We start from the raw sequence: 27,532 nt of genomic DNA, 5'->3' as shown, positions 1-27,532 counted from the left end.
GTCTTTACATTATTGAAGGTTGTTTACTCTGAAATTAATTTTTTTCATTAAACATGTATTTTCCCCGATAGGGGAAAAATTATTCTTCTCATTACTGAAATATTTTTAAATAATCAATTACAAAATCATTTATTTCATCAATTTGAAATAAATTTCCAGTGTTAAGAAGATATCCTGAAATTAAGAAACTTCAGTAATTCAATGCCACAGTCTGCTGAAATGCAGATGCAAACAGATGTTCTTAAAAAGAAACAGCTCTATGTAACAGTAAAAAAATTTAATAGTGATAATAAAAGAAGAAAAAGTACATTCAAAAGTGTATATAATGGCCAACCACATGTAACGATGATTAACATCAACAAGCGATACAGAGGATGGTTTCGCTACCTTCGGTGTATAATGTAATACATACATTTGAAAGTAAGAGATGATTCGAAATAATAAGTGTTTAAGATCAAACAGCACATTAATCATTCTAAACAGTGTTGCAAAGGGACACACATGCACATAAGACCAGGACTCAAGACTGTGCTATACTAAACAAGTGTCGACACAAAACAAGAAAGAAAAAGTGTAAAATTTAAGAAGATATTAAAATAACAACAAAAATACTGGCATTACAATTTCAGTCGTTTCATGTGACTTTGTAGACTGGCAATGTAAGCTTCATGTACCCTCGTTACCACCTGGGGGTCACTCTATGAAACAGAAAAAATAATAATGTATGTAATGAAACACTATAGAAAATTTTTGTAACATCTCATATAGCACTTATGGTAAATCAAATGAAAATGGACTGCAGTTACAATTTGGTTTATTTTTGCATGAGTGTAGTGACATTTTTGGGTAGAGGTAGAGGGGAAGGTAAGGAAAACAACCCCTACTGGGGAATGAACTTGGCCTAGGTAGTCACTCGAAAGCACATGCTATGTGCTGGCGATCGGCCAACATTATCACCCGGAGGGTAATTGGTTCTAGTGGAGTGCATCGGCAAACGAAGGCAGTGTATGTAGAATATGCACTGCCATTGACTCGTATGCAGGACAGACACAAGCACCAATACACTTCAGAAACTCCAACTCCTTCTGCCACTAAAAGAATAAAATCATGTGTTGCTCTTCTATACTCGTAAACATTCCGCAGACGAAGATGAAAGAACAACGAATTGCCGGCCGGATGATACTGTTGGCTGACTGCCAGTACATACCACATACTTTTGTCTACACAAAAATGTTGCAGCACTTATGTAAAAATAAACCAAATTATAACCCTGTTCCATTTTTATTTGATCTGACCTTATAATTTAGGTGCCAGCAAAATCTTTTAGGAGCCCATCATTTTTGTTTTAAACACAAAAACTGTTTTCTCTGTTAATAGAAACATGCAAATAAATTCTGAATATTTTTTTTTATTGTCCACAGGTACAAATTTAATAAGATAAAAATTTTCATGCGTCAATTTTAAATTTATACTCACCACAAAAAAACTGGGACTTTTAAAGCTCTGGTGTATAAGGTTTATTAAAAAGTATCCGAACTTAATTTTTTGGATGTAGGGAGGGGGGGGGGCACATGCGAACATGATGTATTTATCCCAGTTGACTTCATTAAAAAAATTTAAAAAACAATACTGATAGGGGATGGTACTGATACCATGTGGTGACTAAAATTTCAGAGCAATTAGCCATTTTTTATTTCAGTTGTGAAAGTTTGTTTGTTTTAGGACATCTGCAGTAAATTAGTACTTCCAAGTTCTTGACGAAAAAATGGTATCAAAACAACATTGGAATTTGAAGATAACTATTGGAATTTATGATCATGCTATTAAGGTAAGTCTAGGAATCATTTTTGTGTTTTTATTTCAATTGAAAATGGTTTTTTTTTTACAATTAATCTTAAGTGGGTGGATGGGGGCACTTGTGAACTAAATTTTAGGGGCAGATGTAAACAGTTTGCAAGCGTCTCCTCTACATCTGGTTTTTTTTTTGCAAGTATTATGCTATTTAACAGTAAATAAAAACCCAATTCAAATTTATAACAATTAATAGTAACAAATACAAGATTTAAAACTTGAAAAATGTGATTCTAGCTGAGCAATAGTAATTACTTGTGCATTATTTATGAATAAAATAAGGCAAATAATGGTGTATGTTGAGAAGAGATACCTTTAAGAAAAGTATTCTATGTTCATTCCAATAAATATGAGAAATTATGTGATTATTTTGCTTTTTAGGTTGCGTTGTTGACAACTATAGCAAGAAATCACACAAGACAGAAAGCAGTAGTCATTTCAGGAAAAAAATGTAGCAGATGCTGTACAGGCTTTTATTAAAGAATGAAATGCCTAAAGAACTGTGCGAAAACTTTTGATTTAAAACTGTCAAACTTTTCAAGGAAGTGGGAAGGTTGGAAGTGAAAGTGATCCTGATGAAATAATGCCATTGGAGAATAATTTTTGCAGCAAGTAGGCCGTTAGACAAGTAGAATTAAGAAGAACAACTGAGTAGAGAAGAGTGTGAGGAAGAGAACAGAATTTGAGAAGTTGAACGGAGTGCGTTTTGTTGTAAATGAATTTCGAAAATGAGCTCTATAAGTATTAACTCTAAGCCATAGCATTGAAGAAATGTGTGAGTAAATAAAATATAGAGTATAGCAAAGAAAAATGAAGTCTGTTTTTTTTAGTATTTACACTCGTTCACAACTGCCCCCTTAATGGAACACATGTGAACAATGTGTCATTTTGATGAAATTGCCTTTGAATTCCTTTAAAAATAAAGAAATCAATTAGAAAAAATTCCCAAAGGTGTAGAAAATTGGAAATATTGTTATGAATCAGTTTTTGATCATTTTGTTCACAAAAGCATTGAGAACAGCTCCAGATATGAAAAGTGTTAACATGTGCCCCCCCCCCCTAAATCAATGTAGCTGGAGAGGCATAGTTTGGTGCACGTATGTTGGCAATTCCAAAATATGTACATACCAAAATTTTTTCCTGCCTGCAGAAGCTGTGAATTGACAGCAGATCGTTAATGAGTGAGTGCCATTAGCAGACGTGCCAACTTTTGAAATCCTGAAACCCGGAGATTCTCCCGCAGGGGGCACCCCCCCCCCCCCATAGACTTGATCAAAAAGAAAGTTCATAAAAAAATTTTCGAAAAACAATTTTTTTTTAAAAATAAATTAAGAAAAAGTTACATTCCCCCCCTTCCCCCCAAGGCAGGTTCTGCATTGCCCCTGAGAAGAATATAATTCCATGCCAGTCTTTCCATGCAGAATAAATAAATCACATCTACACACTGTTCATAAAGTATGTGTTTCCTTTTGTGGATGCTATCAGTGATTGATAATCTTGGCTATATGAATTCTTAAAAGCTTTATATTTAGCTGTATATAGCTTAAAGTTTTATATTTGCTTTCTGAAGATGTTTAATTGGAAGAAACGATTTAAAAAAATTCAAATTACAATGCAGCGGATGAAAAAACGTGTTTACTGCACGGCTGTTAATGGAATACAATAACGATTATACAGGAATTTTGGCAACCAAGGTCATGCCCCTGATTAATGATTGCCGATAAATGCTACGAAAATAAAGTCGCGTCTTTGCCAGTTGCTTAAATGCGGTCACAGAGACTTTTTTACGGCTGCTCGATGGAAATGACTATGACTGTTCTCTATGGGTGTTTTCCCTAACGACGACGGTAATTATTGACGCCAACGTGAAAGCTTGTGTAAAATCTAATTTTCTGCCAAAATCCGGAGAAATTTTAACAAATCTGGAGAGCGGGAGGAAGGATGAAAAATCCGGAGTCTCCCGCCTAAATCGGGAAAGTTGGCAGGTCTGCATTAGGTTATTGTTTTGAAAAGAATGACAAAAAAACTTGAACAACGCTAATGCATTAAAACTTTTGCATAAAGCTTGGCGATTCCCAAGTGGAAACAATCCGCAAGATTCAGCAGGCCTTCAGAGATCAAACAATCATCAAAACACAGATAAAGAAGTGCCATGGGCAGAGATACTGCCTTCCCCCCCCAGCATCCAAAGTGGAGTCGACAGATCTAATGAATATGTGTATATATGAATTGACATCGTCATCATCATTGTACCCCCAGTAAATAATGATCTTGCCCCCACAGACTTCCAAGTCTATCTCCGCCTATGAGGAGTGCAACAACCGCATCAAAGATGGAAGCATATCAATGAAGAGTGAAGCGTTTACGCTGGTAAGCCCTCACCATCCAGAAATAAGATCTTCATTAACCAAGTGACTCCTGGTGATGCAGGATCATTCAATCATGATCAGAGAGTTTGCAGACAAGGCGAGCATTGGTACTGGATTCATTTATTTCCTTTTGCTTGAAAATTTGAGCTTCAAGGAAATCTCAGTGAGTCAAAGCTGCTAACAAGCAAGCAAAAGCAACTCCATTTAAAGATCGCACAGGACATGCTGGAGACTGTGAACAGTAACTTACTAAACACAATGATCAAAGACGATGAGTTCTGGGTTTATGGGTATGACATAGAAACCAAGTTGCAGTCCTCACAATGGAAGCATCTAACACCTGAGACAAAAAAAAAGCATGGCAGGTCCACAGCAATGTCAATGTAATGCTGACTGTCTTCTTTGACTTCAGTGACATGGTTCACCACAAGTATGCACTACTTAGCACAACCACCACAAAGGGGTACTACAAAGAAGTTGCGCATCACCTTTGTGCTGATATGAGGAGGAAACCACCATTTTTGACTTTTTTTTGCCTGTGGGCAGCAGGCGATTGGCAGCTTCATCACAATAATACAGTTGCCCTTTCTTCACATTTGTTGGAGTTTTACCTGGTCAAGCAAAACACACCCATGCTTCGTTCGGTTCCCTACTCTTTTGGCACGGCTTTGTGTGACTTCTGGTTCTTCCCAGAACCAGCTGAAAACTGCCATGAAAAAGGGGCCAAATTTCAGTCCAGAAAAGACATCATGCAGAATGTGAAATGTGATAGACCAGCTGTGCCCCATTTCAAAATAGGCGTTCCAGCACTGCTTCTGACAGCAGCAGCAGAGCCGTTGGGAGAAGTGTGTGGCAGCCTAAGGGGACTATTTTGAAAGATTAATTATTGTAGGATTGTTATATCTGAATGAGTATTTTTCGTGAGTAAAGGTAGGATACTTTTGAACAAACCTCATATATTCAGAATTACTTGTTGACATTAAATCATCAAACACACCATGTATGTAATTAATACCACATCACAAGTTCAACTGAAAGGCAATAGATATGAAAAATATACATACATTAAGCAAATGCATCAGCGCTTGGCACACTGGCTTCATGTTTGAGCTCTCTCCAGAATCCTGGCGATGATTTGATTCATGTAGACTTTGTCCATTTGTGATTTTCGAACTCGATTCTTGATGTAGAGTGAGAGACCTGTGTTGCTTATCTATGGATTGAACAATAAGAAATTTCCATTATTCATAGATCGTCATTCAACTAAAATGCTAATTCCAAAAAATTCTGCAATTGCTGATGATGCAAAACATTTCACTAGGAACTTGGACATTTTCTATAGAAGATTTTTTATTCAATATCATAAACTGTAAATAGAAAAAATACAGCAATTTCCAGAGTATAATCAATCCGCAGATGCCAATTTGGCTACATCTAGGAAGAAAATGCCATAGTATAGTCAGCAGTGTCGTATAATCTGCAAATGCAAATTTCATACATTTATAAGGAATGGAAGAGGTCTTTTGTCATTTTTTGTAGAGAATATGCAGATTTTTTTTAATTCAAATATATGCCATCTATAAATCGTTAGAAAACTACAGCCGAATCCCATTTTAATGAATACCATTATAGCGAAAATCTCATTTTAACGAACATAAATTTAAAAAAAATAACGCCCTATTTTTACAAAACTATTCCTTAAAAATTTGATGTAAAGTGAAATTATACTATTCAAAATTATTCTTTCAGATAACACTGCTATGAACAAATAACAGCCCACCACTATTGGGTCGGAAAACGGAACAGAGAAACATGTTAGGATGTAGGGCCATCCAGGATACAGGTCACTTGCCCTATTTGACTGTTGAGAGGGAAAACTATCATCGATGTTTGGTGAATATTTTCTTCTCCCTAAAATAAAACATTTCTCCATGACTTGGCACAATGTGGTGTCACAGTTTACAGATATAATCACATTGTTTCTGGGTAAATTCTTTGGGGAATACTTTGCGCGCGTGCACACACACAAATTCAGTTCAGCAGAAACAGACATTCAATCGATTCATAAATTTCTTTAAAAAAAAAATAGATACCAACCTGACTGCAACTTTGTATCAAAATGGATGGATGAATTGATGAATGCCTGCAAATGATTCTTTGGAATGACTTGACTAGATGCCTGCAAATACAAATGAAGAACTCTTCCATATCAATCAGGAACGAATAACTAGAACAAACCTGAGACATATTGACAAGATAATCTATTGAAAATTTGAATAATTGACATAATCATCATTAGCTAACGAGTCATAAAAATTGCTTCTTTAAATAAATGTTTAAGACAGACAAGGCAAATAACTAGGGTTGGGTTTGATGAGTGTCAAAAAAGTTTAAACTGTCAAAACTTACAATCAAGGTATTCAAATAATTTTTTTTTGTCATATTAGACATGTTGAAAAATACACATTTTTTATGCAAATAAAATATTTTACAGTTATTAATTATTACAATTATTAAATATCAATTTGTTATATAATTATTATGAGAAAAATATCAATTTTCATACTCTAAATTTTGCAATCTGCACAAGATTTTATTTTATAGAAGAACTTAACTTACAGCATAGCTTCCGATAAAAGAGTAATACATATAACTAATTTTACTCATTTATTCACACTCATAAAATTTCTTAGTACAATGTTTAAAAATACTCTCTTGATTGAAGGGATTAGCTGGCAGGACTTGTTAGCCAAAGCATTGCAAGTTTCGCAAGTTGAGATACAGCATTATTTGAAAAACAATTCCTTTCTACGAAATCAGTGGGTTTTCAAACTTTTGTCACCCATGACCCCCCTTGCCAAATTCATGATTCATATGCGGCTTCCCAGAATAGTTCAGCAGTATATTTTCACACCTACAAAAGAACCACTTTAAAGCAGAAATATACACAAATCAATATCTCTAGCTCAACACGATGCCTCTAGGAGCCACAATGCACACTTTGAGAAACACTGCACTAAATCATAGGATTAGATGTTGCTACTGTTACACTAAGAGTACGAAACAGGAGGGGGGGGGGGTGAGTTTCTTCAGCTTTATATCCAATAGGCACTGATAAGTATCTGCTAATTCTTTCTAGTGTTTAATTTAGAGTCAAATAATTTTCACCTTTGTCAGTCCTTCAACTTTATATTTAGTTGAAAGATATATGAAAGCACTATATACCCAGCAAGAACATTGTTTCTAGTACAAGGAGTTTTCTGAACTATTATAACAAAAATTCAACATTGGGCATTTATAGCATGAAAGATTTTTTCAAGTACTTATTTGTTAGAAGAAAGAGAACTGTAAATGATTACAATGATAATTTTATTTCTTACGATAATTCAAGAGTGGAAAAGTATTTGAATATCATATTAAGTATTTATTATTGACATAATCACAATTTTAGACATTACATTTAGGTAACATATTTATTTTGAATATAAATTTTTATATTGAAATGCAATATTTGAGGTTTGTGATGCAGCAGTTTAAACAGTCAAAAACTGTCAGGCACCAAAAACCTACCAACCCTGCAAATATCAAAGAATGACAATCAAAAAGCATGAATATGGGAGACCTACATTTTTTAATCCGTTATGAGATTTATCACAGTTTCTCATGTTGCTGTCGATCACATGAATTGGAATATCTTTCACTTTAGTCGAGTTGTAAGAAGACTCGACTTGCAACAGCTTTTTCTTGAGTCCCAGAGGTTGGTCATATGTGGCGACAATTCTGGAAATTATAAAAGGGAAAAACTGAATAAGGGTAAAAGCTTTGCCATGGCAGCCTAATTAATTCATGGACCAAATTTTGAATTGACCAAAAATAATCACAAGAATGAACAGAGTGTGTAAATGCAATGCACAAAAACTCACCTTTGGAAATGTTGAGTAACTCTCGTGTATTCCTGCCTTTCATAAAACCATATGCACGATATATGGCCTAAAGGGATTCAAAAAAGAAAGAAAGATCATATCACCGTTAAGAAAAAAAAAATTAACCATAAAAATAATTCACAAGCTGGAAAATAATAAAAAGCAAGCAACATGTAAAACTGAGTATTCCAAATAACGTTAAAAATATGTAACAAGATTTTAACAATCTGCTCAAGGAAAGTGTTATGGTTTACTATCAAAGTCATACATGACTTAGCTGAACTCAGTCCCATGCAGAGGGAATTTGCATGCCAGGGTGGCCAACTTCTCACTGTTCGAAAGCCACCATAATGGTCAGCTGCAGCGTTGCAGGTCACAACACTCTAGTGTATAAGCCACACCAATAAAACGATCCAGTAAACTGGAAAGAAAACTCCAAAAAAACTTACCATGGGCTCTACTTCTTCATAAACTGATACACATTTGTTGTTTATCTGATTGTGTTCCTAGCTAGCATGATGCATCAAAAATCACTGTCTCTTTCTGCAAATTATACCATCCAATTATATGCATAGTTTGAATTTTAGAGTTTTTTTACAAAATTTTACAGAGTTACATTTTTATTTGAGTTTTACAGACAAAATATTTTCTCCCCATTTTCCTGCAATTATAATTCTTTTCTTACCACCAATTCAGCAACTTGTGGGGCCACACAGGCCAAATAGATGCTTAAGAAATTTATTCATGCATCGGTAGACTTTGACAGGAGTTTCATTATTGGGATAGAAAGCGTGTGAAAAGCCAGTCCCGTAGATCAGTGTTTCTCAACCGCCAGGCCCTAACATTAGTCACACTGGGCTGTGAGTGATTCACAATTTCATTTTTCCCATGAATTTTTTGTTAGTTGTGTGTATGACTGAGCAGTTCACTTACGCAAAAGAGATTTACCAAGTCGTGGGCTTCCAAAGGTTGAGAACTATTGCTGTAGATAGTATTAACCATTCAAAGTAGTAAACACATGATGGTACCAAGATAAGATGGACTAGTTTCGCATGGACTGGGCAGACTACCTGTGGATGTAATAAGATGTGTACAAGCACCATTAACTGATATTCCTGTATGTCCATAAGATTACACGGAACCAGATTTCCGATACACATATTTTTATTACGTTAGTTACCTTCTTTAAACAGAATGTTGGTATTTTGATTTGAAAAAGTGTCAGTCCTCTGCTTCAATGTGGATTGTCACCAAAATGCCATATAGAAATTTAGAGATGATTGCTCCAACGTTTTCAACATAAATAATAATCATCATGGCCAGATGTGCAGCTCCCTTGGTCCATGGTACAATATGAACTCAACCATCAAATATGACACATTTTTGCTCTTTGGAGTTATTAGGGTCTGCATAATCAAAATTGAAGTTTAGAGGTGCTATTGTGAGTTGGCATCAGTTTCAAAAAAGTTTTGTCACAGTGAGGAGAACACCAAATTTGCTTTTAGCTACAGAGTCCACATGAGGAAACTTGTCCAAACAGGTGACGAAAAAAAAAAAAAAAAAAAAAAATGGCCATAACACACTTTATGAGCAATTTGTGTGTTTGAAAAGGCAGTATGAGACGAGGGTATAGCAAATTACTATCATCACTAGAAATAATGAGTATAATAATGTCTGTAAATTAGGAAGCCTGCCATTGAAACAAATAGCTCAAATAATGATAAAAAAGTAAATTTAATATAAAGTATTTTTACCCAGTCTGGGACCACACAAAATCATCTCATATGCCAGCAGTTGGCCAGTCCTGTTGTATGCTAACTAAAGTCATTTTGCTTAATTTTACAAATTAATCCTTGCACAATATTCTCAGTTTCGTTGAATATCTTTATTTTTTATGAGCTAATTGCTCAAATGCATTCAGAAATGAAAGCATTAATTACTTTTATGTTATATATATTTCGAACAGTGGGAAGATGAATTTAATAAAGAAAAGATTTGAATTTGTGTGACAAACAAAGAACTTTTAAAATGCAATAAAAAAAAATAGGAAAACTCATAACCAAAGTGTTAACACGCTATGTCAAAATTTCAGAAAAATGCTGAGGAAATTAGAACTTCACATGAAGAAATGAAATGAAAAAATTGTTCTTTTTATTGGAAACATCATATGAAATTTCAATTCACATTTTCGTTCCACATCTTGATGTTCAATTCATTTTAAAAGTTGATATTTCTGTATAATCAATGCACTTTTTTAATTACCATTAATATATAAATGTTGTGATACAGTTGACACTCCTTACAAAGATCATTCCATTATAACGACTGGTACCAAATATCTCTTTCAGTAATGTTATTCTTTATCAAATACAATGACAGATAAATATCATTCAATCCATTACTGTGACCGAACTTGGTTCAGTCCCTGTTTTCTTTGCTGCATTTCCCCAAAGAAATGGACAGAATCCGTCATTGAATGGGTTTGACCTTCACATTTGATGCATGGAGAAGAAAAGGTATAAATATAGATGGTTTAAAGACAAGGAAAACCTGGTGGTTGACTAGCGCCGTTTGAAACTTTGCTTACCGTTCTGTTTTATTTTCTTATAAGGCAGTTCAATCTCACTTCACAGATGATTGATTTTTTTTTATCTTATTCTCAATTTTATTGCATGATTTCACTTGATTTCCCAATAGAAGAATATAGAGGCAACTGAACTTCTTTTGCTGAATGTAGTAAAAAAATGAAATAATTTTTTCTTAAATTCTATAACACAGTACATAATTTTTTGGAGAAGCTAAACTTTACGTCTTTTTAAAGTGTTTGATATCATGACCTACTAATACAATGCCCATTTTCCGTGGAATGAAGGGGGGGGGGGGACGTTATAACAGGCATTAACTGTATATTGATTCATGTGATTCACTGCCCACAGGATGTGAAAAAAATCAGGATTTTTTTCATTAAAATTAACTGACCGCTTATTAATTAAGACAAATCTTATTAATAATTAAGGGGATGCATATTTTCATATCACCTACATATTTTTTCCACCTTATCTCTCAAATTTAATTCAGCATTAATGAATAAACTAACAAACGAACTACAAGCATGAAATATGAACATCCAAAAAAATCTGTTTATGTAACATGAAAGGCTGTTCAGCCCAAATTAATTTCATGGATTAACATTTTTCTTATATAGATGAGTGCTTTTATTCATGAGGGCACTGTCCACCCCTTAAAGTAAATATCTGGTGGCGACTCAGTATCACATATGGTGCAGGGTTTCTCATTTCACTCGACGCACAATCAAAGGATCATTCAGCATCAACTAAATGAAAAACATATTCTATTTACAAGATTGTTTCTTGTCTAATTGATGGATGCACTTGCATGATGTTGCTTAGTAATTTAGGTCTACATATTATCATTCTTTCAAAGATTTGGTATGTTTGGGTAAAATAATGAGTAATTTTTTTCTAACTTTTCATATTAAAATTTCAAGTCCAACAGTATTTATGTTGGTGCAACATCTATTATTAAATCAGCAATTAGGGTGTAGAATTCAAGGCTTAATACAAAAAAAATAAATAATTTGTTTTTTAATCAGGGGAGCCCTAGTGTCCCATTGTCATACATCGCAAATACAGGCAGCCCTCGACATTCAAAACATAATTGGTTCCTGAAAATGTGTGCGAATGTTGAATGTTCAAAAGTAGAGGGATGTAAAAAAAATGGCAAAAATTGTACATATATATTTTAAAATATTTATTGCACAATATACATAATTAAAGTTAATGAGACGTGTTTAATTGCTTTAAGGTGTTTTCTTTATAAACTTGTGAAGAGTTAGTTGAATCCTTTTTTTCCTTTCCTTGATAAAGTGTTCTATATCTTTCTCAATCTGCCTATGTACTTGAGATTTGGGTTCTCCACATTCCTCCATGATAGTAAAACATTTGTCAAGATGCATGAAGGCTTCAGTCATATTTTTGATTGTCAAAGTATTGACAATTTCATAAGCCCCTTCTTCCTCACTTTCATTGTGTATTTTATTTACCTTTTGTTGGTCAATTAAGTATTCGTTTGAAAGAGGCACTGAGTGAGATTCAATCAACTCATTAACATCTTTGTTGTTGACGTCCAAGTTTAGTTCATTCATTAGGCTAACTATTTCATCTGTGATAGTTTACAGAGTTTCTTCAGAATTTATAAAATCACTCATCAATTTGTGGGCATAATTGTTTCCAGGAACCTTTCATTGTTGATTCTTTTATTTCAGCCCCCCCCCCCCCCCAGAGTCCCCAATACTGTTATTGCTTTCTATATATTATGTATAGTTCTTACAAAAACCTCTTAATGTAGGCCCACCTTCCCTGTCAGTTGCCTTGATAGCTTGATTCATTATTGTCCTCATATAATATCGTTCAAACATAATTATCACTGTTTGGTCCATGGGCTGTACGAGGCAGGTAACATTGGGAGAAAGAAACACAACATTTATTTCCAGGTATAAATTCTGCAGAGATTTTAGGTGTCCTGGAGCATTGTCTAAGATTAATAATGCTTAAAAAAAATGTAAATTTTTATCTTTACAATATGAGCATGAGCTACTATGCTCTGCAGGAGCGATGGTCTGGAAGCAAACAATTTTTGTAATATCGAAACAAAAATTTTTAAAATGTGCAAAATAGCAAATTGCATGAAAGTTGAGGGTTGCATGTACTTGGTGCAGTTATATCTAAGTTTAGCTCCCGATATTTCTCTGCAATTTTTCTCTTGTACAAAATCTAGAAATATAATAGCTATATTTCTGCACTGCAAAAAATAATTTAAATCAATGATTTAAAAAAAATCAAGTGATCTAAATTGTGATTTTAATCATGATTTAAATCAGTGTGCACTGATGCCTGCACAATCAAATATTTGCTTGAATCATTGGTATTTGTTTAAGCAGGGTTGACTAATTTTTTCACCATTTTATGCTCACAAAGGTGAATAATAACACAATGTACAATTTTAAGCAAATTTTTAACAGCTAAATTCAGTGTCAGCTAATATGCATCTAGATGCATGACTCAAACATCAAAATCAAACTTTACTCCTTCAAATTTTGTTCAGGATAAAAATATCCCCTTCTTTTTACAACAACCTTCTTAAAATTTTGGGGAGTAGTGAAATTACTTTTCAAAACTATTTTTTCGGATAATATTGGCTACACTACCACGCCCATCACTACTCACATTAAAATTTAATCCTAGAACTTTCGAACTGTAAATTGGTATGCTAGAGTTGGTGTGCAAAGAATGAGGGAATGAGAATTTTTGACCAATAAAATAGTTAAGCAGTGATATGAGCAACAAAAATATAACCTTACAGGAATTGTTTTCATACAGCAAATATGGCTCTTTGAGATCAAAGCCCAACATATTGATGAATGGTTCTACGAGATTCGTAGTATTCAATCGATTCATTATCACAAAACCGTGACATGGAACATGAGACCTGAAAGAAATTTTTAAAAACACATGTGTTAATTGCAAATACGCAAATGCTTAAAAAAACCCTCTCTTTGGGTACAGTTAAAAACAATTTGATCCATATTCAAAATCAAATGAATATTTACAATTATAATTATACATAAAAATAAGAAAGTAAAAAACATTCCTACAGGCATCATACATACACACAAGAATCGTAGCCATACATATACATTAAAGGTTTTGGAAAAAGTGTTATGAACCCATGAGTGTGTGGCTCAAGCATTGTATGGCAAATTTGAATTTCTGAATGAATTTTGAAGGGTAATATTTTCATTGTATCCAATTTTGTAGCAAGCTCCTTACACGGTTACTTACTTTCACTGAAAAATGGATAGATACTGCAGGGTTCCCAGCAAAATCTGATTAATAATTTCACTGACCGAAATTACAAATTTTTCCTGAACAAAACCCTTGAAGAAATATATTTGAAAAGTTCTTAACCTTTCAAATGTTTTCAAGTTTCAGTTTTTTTTTCCACTTTACAGTTTACAGAATTTTTCCTTCACCATTTTTTCATTTCTCTGACCCTTCAGAACACTGGGTTCTCTGTGCTTTGGTAGCTGTTGATATTTGAATTATGTTCCAATTTGATCAATTTCAGAGTTAAATACTATGAATTGACTAATATATGTTGGTTTTACATGTCACTCGCCAGTTAAATTGACCCTTGATAATATTCACGAAATAATTTCATCATGTCCTATTTTGTCACAAGTTCCTTACACAATTACTTACTTCCCGCCTACCTAAAACTGGACAGACACAAATACTTCTCGACTGTACATGTACCTAGTACACATTCTTCTGTGGAATTTCTAACCAATTGATAAATTGATGCAAGCAGAAACACATGTTCTCAGTGTGTTTATGACCCTGATGTAGTTATGTTGTCAGAGTAATTCTTGTTTCTTGTTCTAGCTGGTGCCTTCCATATTTTGAAGTTAAAATGGTAAATGTTTGAATTTTCACCTTATGTTAGTATCATGTTGTAGGTTTTCCTGCTTTTTTGCAGAGAGACTCATTCAAATAAGAGACTGGCTCACATTCCTGCCTTGAAGTTGGAAAACCACAAAAAACCCACTTCAGCTGACCACCCCCTGCACTGTGCTGCTCACAGGGAATCCTCAAGATGAGAGTCCAGCACGATGCCCACCTGACCACACAGTGGCACTGGATGGACACTGTATATCTAGGCCCATCCACCATGGAGCTCATAATATTTTAGAGGCTTGCAGTGCTTAAAGTGATGTGATGTGACGTTCATGTAAATTCCTATTACAAAAGACAAAATCTCCAAGAACTTTGCAATCAGCATTATTGCATTACATTCAATTATGACTAATCAACTTTTTAGAATCGGTTCTGAGCACTTGGAAAGGATTTCTAAAATATTCTTGAAAGGGAAGGGAGAATAATAATGTTAATAAAGGAAATAATTTGTGTTGTGCAGTGTTTCTGGAAGTGGGCTATATTGCCCCTTAAGGGAGGGGGGAGTGAAGCTGACTGGAGGGGGGGGGGGACAGAAATCCCAGAAACAACATAATATGGCATACATGTTCAACCCACGGCTCTCAGGCCAAATGTGACCCTCTGAAACATCCGATGTGGCCCACAACCTCAAACCCCATTTTGTAAAAAATGAACAAATTGACACATATTGATGATCACTGAAGTGACTCGCGGTGCAGTTCCCCATCACTTAATTGACACGTGACACATTTAAAGATCACTTTAAGTGACTAGCGAGGCTGTCCCTGATCACTTGAGTGACATGTGATCCATTTCCAAACCAATAAAGTGGCTCCACAAGGTTGAGAATTCTTATACTTTTGGTTGGCTCAACAAGGGGGGGGGGGGGGGCAATGGAAAAATTTTCTTCAGTGAAGGGGGCAATGAGAGAAGAATAAGTAATAAGTTTGGCAGACTCTGGTGTCCTGGGCAAACCATTTTCACGTTGAAAACTGGTTGAACAGTGCTCACTTGAGGAAAAAAGATGGATAGATAGAGCAATGAAAAACCGAAACCAACATGGAATTTTTCAAAGACAGCAGAAAATCGGAAGAAAAAAGAAAAAAAAAATCACGTTCTCTCTCCCAATTCACGGTCTGTCACGCCCATGCAATGTAAAATTCATTAACATCCGGAACAACTTAATCTCGGAAGCAGCTAAAATATCTCACCTGAAAAAGGAAGGCAGGAGGAGGGGGTATAGAAAATGTTAGAGCTTTTCTCCTCAAATAGCAACTCAACAACGACCGCCATCCAAAGATAACAAAAGGATCTCTTCTCGCGGAAATTTTTAATATAAAAATCCCTTAAAATAACAAGGGGGGGGGGGCGGCTTGGTGTCCTTTCACTTGAGTTTACTGCCGATTTACCCGCGGAAATGTCGCAAATCTCCAATGATGCTGCCTCAGAGGAGAGGACACCTAAAGAGAGAGAGAGAGAGAGAGAGGATGGAGGATATTTTGGGGCTAAAAAACGGCTGTTCTCGTCTCTTCCTGCTAATCTCCCTCGAAACAGCCCAGATGACGCTTAAAACACTCGACAAGAACTGTTATTTCCATCCCACCACCGACTAACATCAACAAATAAAAGGCGAGAGGGGAGGAAAAAAATACACAACACACACACTCTCACTAACTGCTGTGCTCTTCACTAAGTAAGAAGCTACCAGCACAACAGCACTCACCCAACTTCTTATTTAACCCCAGAACCCTGAAGTCAGAATAGAATTTTCTTCTCTCCTCTTGCTTCTCACATCAGTCAATCTTTTTCGATCCACACACGCACAAAAAAAAAAAAAAAAACCTCCGCGATCCGGATGCACGAGAAGCTCCTCTCTTTTTATCCCGTCACCATCTCCACTATAACACTCCACGTTGATTATCATCATCGATTCGAGACGATTTCGATAAAACACCATAATTGACGGATTCGAACAAAAAACGACAGCGTTCTACTAAACAAATTAGTAGAAGCTCCAATTTTATACAAGTGGTGATATTTTTTTTATCATTGTGCTCGTTTTGGATTATTGGGATTATCATGAATTGGATTAATCACTGGGGAAGATAAACGATGTACTGAAAATGTTCAGGTAAGTTTATGGATATACAATCAAACCTCGTTAACGGGTCACTCGGATAACGCGTCATTCCGCTTAACGGGTCACTTTTTAAAAATCTCGATTATCCTATAATGTTACTAAACTCTTGATAATGCGTCTCACAATCCGCTTAAGGGGTTACTATCTGCTACTTTTGTGAAAATAGGCCTTCAAAAATTTTCATAGAAGTAAAAAAAACTCTAATGATAAGCTTAACACTCAATTGGTGGTTTCCTGCCGTTTGATAGAGCATAGGCACCCCTCCCCCGTAAGAGAGGATGATAGGCCTTTAGTCCGGACGCCTGGCTCTCAGATAAATCTGGCCTTGAGACAAAGACTCCCAATTTTTATGTTATTACTTTAAAATTTAAAAAAGATTCAATGAAATCTCAATCTTTTGCTTTGTTTCATGCACTGAACAGTCTTTTTCATTTTGAATCAATTTTTATTCAATAACATTTTCATGCTATTTTATCATGAGCGCAAGCTGTTTTAATGTTTTTTTGTTTTTTTTTAATTTGCAAAAATTAAGTATTAAAGATACGTATGTAAGACTTTATACTGGCATAGGATAACATATCAATGAAAAATATGTGTATAAAATTTGAAATAAATCAATGGTTAAACAGTGATTTTAATGATATTTCTTCTAGAACAGTTTTTACCATGTTAAAAGGTAGGAAAGCTCTCAATTCATCTATCCTGCCGGTCACCGATAATTTAGAATCTTGTACTCTGTACACTGCTATAAAATTAGACTATTAATTCTTTTCAATTTTGGTCTCATTAATACGAGGCTCGTATATGCACCTGGGGCCCTCTAGGCTATTTTCCGGTGGGCGCATGCGTTGACTGCCCAACAAAGTATTTACTGGTCGAATAAATATAATTTTTATTACTTTCAATACAATTTGATGACACTGAATTTTTTTTAAATTATTATCATTACCGGAGTATTTTTTAATATAAAACTAAAGAACATAGAACTAAAAAAGTCTACAACAGTCAAAATGGCCCTATCTTGGGCTTTTTGCGAAATTCAACAATCTTGGGATAGTCGGCGTTCAAGCCGGAGTCACTAAGTCCAGTTTTGAGACTTCGTCAATTTAAACTTTTGAGTCGCTGTGGGAGAGAGAGAAACAGTAGAAATTATTTTAAAGATTTCTAATTCCTTTAGTAGTTTCACTGATGTTTAGATCAGTGGTTCTCAACCTTTGAAAGCCCCCGGCCCGGTCGATTTCATTTTCGTGAATGAAAGGCCCAGCCATACATACGATTAATGAGAAAGAAATAAATGGGTAAAAATAGAACAATGAACCACTCACGGCCCAGTCTGACTGATGTCAGGGCCGTGCGGTTGAGAAACATTGGTTTGGATGACTGGTTCGTGGTTCATAACTGTTCATATCATGAAATAATTAATTGGAAATTCTAATCAACTGCAGCAGTCCGTCAAAAAATTTTGACTTAGTTACTTTGGCTTGAACGGCGACGATATTATAATAAACTAATGTAATTAAGTAAAATTAATAAATTTCTAAGATTGAACTCGCTTGAATGGTGAAACGTAGTTTTTACGTGCGGGAGAGGAAATAGCGAGGTCATTTCTTACTCCGTTTATCGGGTCACTCCGCTTTTTTTTACGGGGTCATATTTTTTCTTTCCCAAGAGCAGTGCTATCCGAAAAAATAATTTTTAAGAGTAATTTCATTCCTCTTCCAAAATTTTACGGGGTAGTTTTAGAAAAACAAGGGTATTTTTTCATGAAAAACGAAGAAATAACTCTTAAAAAATTATTTAAAAATTTGAAGGAGTATTTTCACTCCTCAAAGAAATTTGGAGGAGTAAAATTGAATTTTGATGCGTGTTGACGAACTGCCCAAGAGTGACCCCCCTTAACGAGGTTTGACTGTACATATATTTTTATCTGGGCCTGATTTCTGTGTGGGAAAATGGGACATATAAGCAAATATATGTGCATCTCTAACCTATTCTTCTTTTATAGGAGTTAAATGAAATTTACACACGGAATTATCAAATATTGCTAACGATATTCAAAACTCTCTATGTGAATATTTTTTTCTGTACAACGAATGTTTTTAGGTTGATTTATTTAATAAAACATTGAAATAATTTATCCAACAAATTTTCTATATGACAGATGTTTTGGAGAAACGAAGCAACTTCGTTTTGTGTAGACCAATGTTTCTTAACTTTGTTTACCCATGCCCCCCTCCCCCCACCACCGGAACCACAAGCCTCCTTGTCTTATACATATTATTCTCTCTCACACTCATCCAGGAGCGAAACCTTTTTTACTTATTGGATTAAATTTTTGAGTAAAATTTATAGTGAACAAAATTTTATAAACAATAAATTTATTATTTGTAAAATTTCGATTACCCGACCCATGAAATAGAGTTCAGTACACTTTATGCTGGCGCTCAAGTATTTTAATTCGATTTCTGAAGTCTAGCGTAAGTTATGTGCTTCTTTCGGTATTCTATTGCAGTTGTAGTCCGAGGTCTAGCGTCTGCGAGAAGTGGCGGGACACTTCGACCAGACACTGGTCACTAAACGAAGTGACCCGCTTCAATGTATTAACGAATATTTACGAAAGTACGTTTTCCTGCCAAAGCAGCATCTTTTACCACTGAGGCAAGTGTAATGCAGTCGAATCCCGTTATAACGAACTCCAAGAGACCGGAGAAATCACTTCGTTATAAAGGAATTCCAGCTTTTTGCATTGTTCTTATCTGGAGGATTAGAAAAGTGTTTGTTAAAACGAGATTTTCGTTATAACGGTATTCGTTGAAACGGGATTCGACAGTATAAAGAAACAAAAGAAAAGCAGGGACAAATTAAAAAAATAATAAGTGAGTGCTAAATTTTCTAGGGGGCCTAGCATGTTTCTTTCCCGGGAAAAAGGGCCAAAATAACTTTTTAAGGCTTTTCTGAGCCCTAATCATCTATTCTCATGTGAATGGAAACACTTACATAAATTCCGAAACTTTTTCGCGTAGTCCTCAAACTCCAATTTAGTCACCACACAGATGTTAGGAGCCAAAGACGATTTTTTTAGTCAGGAGGGGGATTTTTCAAAACCTGGGATAAGGTATAACGCTATAACCGAACAACCCAGTCCCAACGGGATGGTTACTGCATTAACTTACAGAAGTGATGAAGGTGAGAGAGAGTCCTAAATCGGAGAATAGAATACCGGCAAAAGAAAAGACAATATTAACGTTGAATATACTGTGATGAAAATGACAGAGTTGGCGAAGAAAAAAAAAGGACGGATCTGATATCGAATTGACAGGATTTTTCGCAAATAAAAGCGTCCGATCGTTAGTCAAAAATCTCAAAAGAAATATCGATAGCCACGGAAAACGCACCCAAATATAGGCGGGAACTGAATTGGGCCCTAACCCCCCCTCCTCCTCCAACACCAATAATTACGATCATCTACATAATTTCCCCGGAAATTGCCGTTTGAAGTTCCTCCCGCCAAAATAATTTCAAGCCTTTGCAACATGCATGCTTAACCCGTGGCTCTCGGAATAATCTGATGTGGCCTTCGGAATCATTTGATGTGGCTCTCGGAATCATCTGATGTTACCCACGACCTCAAACCTAATTTTGTAAAAAAAGCGAACTTTGTAAGCGACGCATTCACTTAATTCACCCGCGGTGTAGTTCCACATCATTCAAGTGACGCGCAGTGAATTTCCAGATCATCACATAAAGCACCGTTTACACGTGCAATAAAATATCCCGGGAAGTTACCCGTAAACCCGGGTTTTCCTAGGAGTAGAATTTCTGCACCATGTGCAGCGTGAAAACGCTGATTGGTTAAAAACTTGAAATTTGGGGTTTTTTGACCAATCAGAGTTTTTACGCTACACGCACTGTAGAAACTTGCTTAACAGGGATTTTCGCTACAACACGTTTACATGGCGTTTAGTTTATGCCGGTATTCCCCAACTTCTTTCCGTAAGTCGTCACTGGTTATGTGGGTTGAACGGAAAAGGCTGGTTCAAGATGGTTGACGAAGGAGCTTACAGTAATTTTCGCGGCACAAGGGATTATGGGAGAGGAGGTCGGAGTCACTCACCATTATTCCGCAACAAAGATGTGACTCTTTTGACGGATCTTCGTCGCTCCTTTTTCCCCCCCATGACGGAAAAAAAGTTGCCATGCAGGTAATAATCACCAAAGCGACTCCCAATCTTGGGGTCCAGAACACTTAAGTGACCCGCGGCACAGTTTCATATCACTTGAGCGGCCTGCGGCACCTTTACAGATCATTTAAGTGACCCGCGCCACAGTTTAATATCACTTGAGCGGCGTGCGGCATATTTCCAGATCACTTAAGTGAATTTACAAATCACTCAAGTGGTCCGGCATACGTTTCAAACCAATAAAGTTTTCAAACGCTTCTTCAAAAGGTTGAGCACCCTAGGTTTGTAATACTTTCATTAACTTACGATGCCTATGTGCTTAAATGCTATTGTAGGAGGGGCTAACCTTCAGTATGTGCAGATGCATGTCATTAATCGGGCATGGAAATCTCACTTCTGAGATTCTGGCGGAAAACTCGATCGAATCTACGCCTTTTTCTTCTTCTCGTGTTCTCAAACATTAGGTTCAACAACTACTGGTTCTGTAATTATTTCTTTTCACGTCTTTTTATTCGTATTGTCTCAAAAAAGACAATAGTGTTCGCAAACACGGCGAACCTCGACTGATGGACGCAGTAAATGAACAGAAAGAGTCTTTCTTGTTCTTTAAAAGACGTTTTCTTTGTTGTTTTTGTCTCGCACCTGTTCCAATCTTTTTCCATCATCCATCGCAATGCGGTCGAGATTGAAATTTGGCATCCCATGAGGCATTGGACTCTTCTTCTTCTTTGTTCTTACCTTGTGCACACTCGTGATTTCAATTCCCTTTAGGGTACAGTGGTACCTCGGTTAGCAAAGATAATTCGCTCCAGGCTATGCCCAAAATTTGAAGATAAATTTTATAAAAGCACTATAAAAAAATAAAAAAAGTGACCAAAATGACCATGCTAATGCGATGTGTTCAACTCACTTCCCTGTCTCATACACGCAGATGAAAAAATAAAATAAAGTAAAATGTGGAAAGTGGTTCTGAGGCGAACAAAAATTAATGTGGCTCGAGTGACCGCAATTCTGATGATGATTGGCGCGAAAATTTAGCAACCAACGCGGCTGCGCTATGTAAGTGCGTGCGAATCCATGCATACACATAAACCAAAACGATTGTTAGCCGAATCCGTATATCTATATTCATGATAGTACTGTATATCCAATTAACGCAGATAATATTGAATTATTCTCAATGGTAATAGGTTACATGAAACAATTAAAGGATAACGAATGGTCCCGTTCTTCCACAGAAAATGATTCGTTAATGGTTGGTAATTTGTACTAAATCATGGAGACTATAAAGATTATATTTGTAGAAAATTACCATATTACTCGGATTTCGAGAAAAACCAAGAGCTCTTGGCAATCGTACAATTAGCATATTCCGCCAAAATAAATCGGGATTTGAAGCAAATTTTTCACTCGCTCTCGAGAAGAAATGGCGAAAGGAGGGAGGGATGGGAGTTATCCACGAAGGGGAGTTCCAAGGTTTAACAAAATTATTAACATGGAGAAACTTGCCAAAATAAACAAATCTCTACGTAATCAGAGGGTTAACGGAAAGGCGTAAGCATCAAATACAAACATCATTATTAGACTCGGATAGCTCCCCCTTCGTGGATACATACCCCTGTGCCAAGAATACCCGGTAATTTCCGAGGCCACGGTTGTCCTGCGTATTTTCTCGAAATTTCACCAACTTGTATAGTGACATCGTCAGAGATGATATCGTTCGATGGAGAACGTTTACTGTCTGAGCCGGAGGAGCAAAACTGTCGGCTCCCAGACAGTCTACATTCTACGATAAGGGTTCTCAACCTATGGGTCGCGGCTCAAACTTGGGTCACAGGGGCTCCTGAGATAAGGCAATTCAACATTCTTGAGCGAGTCATAATCCTTGACAGTAAAACAAAGTTTTTCACTCATGAGAGAACATTTTTTCTCTTAATACTAACATATTAAAGAAAAGACTTGTGAGATTAGTACAAATACCACTTACAATCCGGTTATACGTCCATCCGTTGCGCCACTGATTTCACAAAGACGTCTTAACGATTATAGCACCCTAGAATTTAGACATTTTTGGGATACTGTTGAACCATGATTGATACAGTATTTTTTTGGGATGGGGGAAAGTCGGCATCCAAAAAAGACAACAATATTCTTAAATAATGCACCAGAATGCTGAAAAATATCTATGTATATACAAAAATATGAACAGAACTGAACAGAAAATTCAAATTTGATGAGAATGCATCTACACACCCCTAAGGGTATTCAGATGACTTTGTAAACCCGACGCCGCCATCCTACTCGGTACAGATCTGACTGTACGAAACGGAAATAATCCTGAGTCGAGAGTCAGCGGAGAGAAGTTCGAGGGGTGGTGCCAACTCTCCGTCGTGTGGTTTTTGCTAAAGCTATAGCCTCAATATGAATATAACAATGTGCATATAGCAAGTGTTGTGTGAATAGTGACAAGTAACATGTTAAAATTTTGTTCATTTTCATTTTAATATTTGAATATATTAATGTTATTATAGGAATTTTACTTATTCATGACATATTATTTGAATAAATTTATATTATTTCGAACTGGTTTGTGTCAGTATGTTCCAGTCGATGTCAGATATATGAATTTATCACATATTCTATATTTGGGAGACTGATAAAACGCATGTATATTAATGTATATTTATTAAAGCAATAATGACGTCTTAATGTAATAACCTCGGGAGCATCAAATTCCTGCTCGCGTGATGTTAATGGTGCTGCCCGAGGTATAATGTAAGCTGTAATAGTAGTAATAATAATTTGTTCTGTTATTTTAATTGTAATGCAATGTGAATTGTTTTGTAAGGTGAATTGTTAACCTCGGGGGCCAATGGTGCTCCCGGGGATAGAATGTATATATATATTTTAACATATGTAATTTTTTTTTTAAAATTGATAAAATAAATGCTCCCTCCGGGGAACCCCCGTAAGGCGAATCACATTCGCCGGGTCGGGGTAAGTAACTCATAAAGCTACAGCCTTCGACCGCAGGGCTTAGTGCTACATAACGGCAGCACCAAGCTGAAGCCCTACCCTACACGCAAGGCCAAAATACCCCACAGTAAGGTAAAACTAACCTGTCTCACGACGGTAAATTTGATGAGAATTCGAAATTAATGAAAAAACATGTAATTCTAGTACATTGTATAAATAAAAAAAATTCCACTATTGAGGGAAAGACAATTTTTTCTGGATATTATGCCGTAGTGAACTAGGCAAGAAAAGTAAACTTCTCTCTATCGGAAATCGAACCTAGTCCTCTTGCAATCCAGGAAAGCGCGCTATCCACATACACCACTGGGGACGCAACCAATTCTTCCTCATAATCTTTGAGTAATGTATCCGTGAGCGATAAAGTAGTCTACTTTACCGCACACCAACTCCGGCCATATACCGCCATACAGCAATTTCCAACCAGTGGAGTTGGGTGGGAAATGAAAGCTCCATCCATCGGTGGTCGCCCCAGGCTCGGTAGATAAAGAACTTTCTTCTGACGTTCTATACCCGGATTTGAACCTTGATGGTAACCTTCACAATGGAAGACGAGCATCTTACCAATGCGCCACTCGGATGAGTGTGCACTGTGGCGTGAGACGATGAAGCAAAGGCACAGTAGCTCCCACTCTTGACACCTCAGCAAATGGCCCGTAGGTGAGCGAGATGGTGTTTCTCTGCCCAAAAATTGTTTTCCTTCATCTATTGGGCTGAGAAACACCATCTCAATTCCATTATTAATGGGAAAAACAATTGAAAATGAATGAATTGAGAAATACTTCCAGAATAACACAAAAATAACATAAAATTAAAAATAAATGAAAAATAACATAAAATTAATAAAAACAATTTCAGAATTAGTGAAAGCTTCTAATAATTTGGGTCCTCGTTTGATTCTGGGTCCGGAGCTAAAAAAGGGGAGGGGGTAAGAACCCCGGTTCTACGCTCTTTAAGGAACGATATCACCCTTGAAAATTACTGTCACTTAGGCTGGTATTACACTATAAAAATTACATTTCTAAGATTTGAAAAATTCAACCAACAAGGCTATCGATTGCATTTTCTCGAATGTATGGTTACATTATTGGTTAAATTATTCAAGTTTTATAAATGAACTTTTATGAAACTTTTGTAGTGTAATCCCGGCCTTAGTAGAGCATTGAAAAAAAAAGTGAAATAACCATCACCAAAAAAGAAGCATCAACTCAATTCTTACGATTGTGGGCAACTGAGAAAGGGTCATCATGTTCTGAAGCAGTACTCCAAAGTCAAGGTTTTTGGCAAGGTCTCTTTTACTCAGTAAATTGATTTAATTCATTCATAATTCATCCCAAAAAAAATCCATACAGCTTTAAAGACAAGTTTAATAAGTTTTAACAAAAAGCAATGCAAAATATTTTGCTTTGAGGCCAATACGCAAGTTTTCAGCTGTCTTTCCATTAGGTGACAAAACGGGGACCATCAAAGCTGTTGTGGAAGCAGGGATATGAATTGTGTATGATACGGAAACGTTCTTGATGGTGAATGATCGCTTTTAGATGATATGACAGATTTTTGGTCTACTTGTCATCATGTCATTGAGTAGGACCTACGCCTGACTGACCAGTAACTATGGCACAGTGCAGGGGGGTTCTTGGCAGGGGCATATGCAGGATTGACCTTTGGAGGGGGGAATAAGAAATTACTTCTACAGAAAATTTTGAGTCACCAACCTTCTGTTAATTCGAATGTTTTAAATTAACAGAAAATGATTAAAATAACATATATAAAAGGATTTTTCTTTCTGGTAGATTAATGTCTTTGGCATTTTTTTAAATATACATATCTGATTTAGTTTAGAGTTATCAAATATTAAAAAAAATTTAAGCTCTGGCTGGCGGAGGCCTCTGTTTCTTGATACCTTTGGTGTTTGATCGGGGGGGGGGGGGGGGGGTTCTGACTTTGTAGTGTAAAAAAATTATAAGAATTGGCCCGAGCCTTTGTTCTAGAGCCCTAATGGCTTTATTTTTGTGGGGAGGTGGGAGCATGACCACTACGAGAGTTTCCCGAGAGCTCTGAAAGTTGTGTTTTGTAATAAAACATAAATCAAAACGAAATGTATTACAAGCAGACATGCCAACATTGGCTTAAAGCTCGTCAGTAGTGATAAATGTTCAGCTTTGCCATAGTGGGGGGTACCCCCCCAGGACAACATAATCATCATACAATAAAAAATAATCACTCAAATGTCGCCCAAGTCTTGGGATCAGACAGGGGTGGCACCAAAGTTAAAAAAGTTTGGGAATTCCTGCCTCAGAGTCAGCTCCTCTTTGTTGGCCTTTTTTTTAAAGCAGACAACAAGAATGGATTTTTTATAAAATGGCCAGATGCCCCAATACATCAACCCTTCTAGGGGGAGAGGAGTGCAGGTGCAAGTAACTTGACAAGTGAGTTAGTTACCTGTAAGCAAACAAAAGATTCTTGCCAATCTTCACAGCTAGTAATTGGAGATGCAAAAGCACTCGTTGATGGTCGGCTCCAAAATTCTTGCAGAAAGTCATTCAAAACAATATAAAAATACAGGAAATGGAAAAGGTGAGGAGGAAACAAACTTAGCCTTATAGCTATGGAAGGTGGCCTACTTACATATTTGCTCATTCACACTTCTAAATCTAAGATAAAGTACGTAGTGCTGGGGTGCAGTGGTTATCAAGATTGAATGTAATTCTTTAATCACCAACGAGTATAAATAACTTATGAGAATCCACCTGCGATCTTCAAAAAACTAAATTTCAATCACTGGCAACGATTCAAGAAGGTGGAGGGGAGGGGGTGAAGAAAGAACAAAAAGCTGACAGGGGATAATAAAGACACTAATATTTTTTTCTTCTTCTATACATAGCGATAGTAAATGACGGAGGAGGGAATGGGTTCGATTCCCTCTTGAGAATTCCTGAACCCTGTTCAACCGAGACTACCATGAGTCAATTAAGAGGTAGCAAAGAAGAACGTCAAGCAACAAACAAGAGAGAGAGAGAAAAAAAGGGGAGCTCTTCTAGGAAAGACTGGCAGAGATTTACAAAGTAAAAAAAAAAAGACAATGGGAGGAAAATTAATAGCATACTTTGCTCGTGAAATAAGAATCTAACTTTTATTGTTTCTTTCTCTCACTCTTGGTAGTCGTTTGGCTGACTGACAGCCAACATGAAAGGGAGACACAAGTTACCATTCGAGATCTCAGAAAGAATCACAAACAAGAACAGTTACAAATTGTCTGGGGGGGGGGGGCAGATAAATAATCTGGGACACAGAAACATATTAAATAAAATTAAGTTTTGATTCACACCAAATTTTTTCTCAAATCACTTAACCCATGGATGAATTCCTTTTTTTCCCTGTTATCGTCATCTTTCCAGAAGAAAATACGTAAAAGACTCTTCAACCGAACAAAAATATTTGGACAAAGGTAGGTTAAAAAATTGATATGAACAGTATCCACGTGGAAAAAATTACTGAAATTCAGGTTGAACATTAAACA

General features: G+C 36.1%; 1 protein-coding gene across 1 annotated transcript in view; it reads right to left on the bottom strand.

Moving 5' to 3' along the window:
• Positions 1-262: 262 nt before the first annotated feature.
• LOC149065866 (uncharacterized) overlaps positions 263-27,532 on the bottom strand; it is a 40,536-nt gene continuing 13,266 nt past the window's right edge. Inside the window, exons 3-8 of the mRNA XM_089253402.1 lie at positions 13,524-13,651; positions 8,144-8,210; positions 7,847-8,000; positions 6,318-6,399; positions 5,285-5,433; positions 263-698 (exon numbers count right to left, since the gene is read on the bottom strand). Of these exons, the coding sequence (XP_089109528.1) occupies positions 618-698; positions 5,285-5,433; positions 6,318-6,399; positions 7,847-8,000; positions 8,144-8,210; positions 13,524-13,651 (661 nt within the window). The 3' untranslated portion in view covers positions 263-617. The remainder of the gene's footprint in view (positions 699-5,284; positions 5,434-6,317; positions 6,400-7,846; positions 8,001-8,143; positions 8,211-13,523; positions 13,652-27,532) is intronic.

The sequence above is a fragment of the Pholcus phalangioides genome, unplaced genomic scaffold (assembly GCF_987345545.1).
Source record: "Pholcus phalangioides strain wild (caught in Gottingen) unplaced genomic scaffold, Ppha-v1.0 ptg000037l_1, whole genome shotgun sequence".
In the NCBI taxonomy this organism is placed as follows: domain Eukaryota; kingdom Metazoa; phylum Arthropoda; class Arachnida; order Araneae; family Pholcidae; genus Pholcus; species Pholcus phalangioides.
This window is presented reverse-complemented; position numbering and strand designations above follow the sequence as displayed.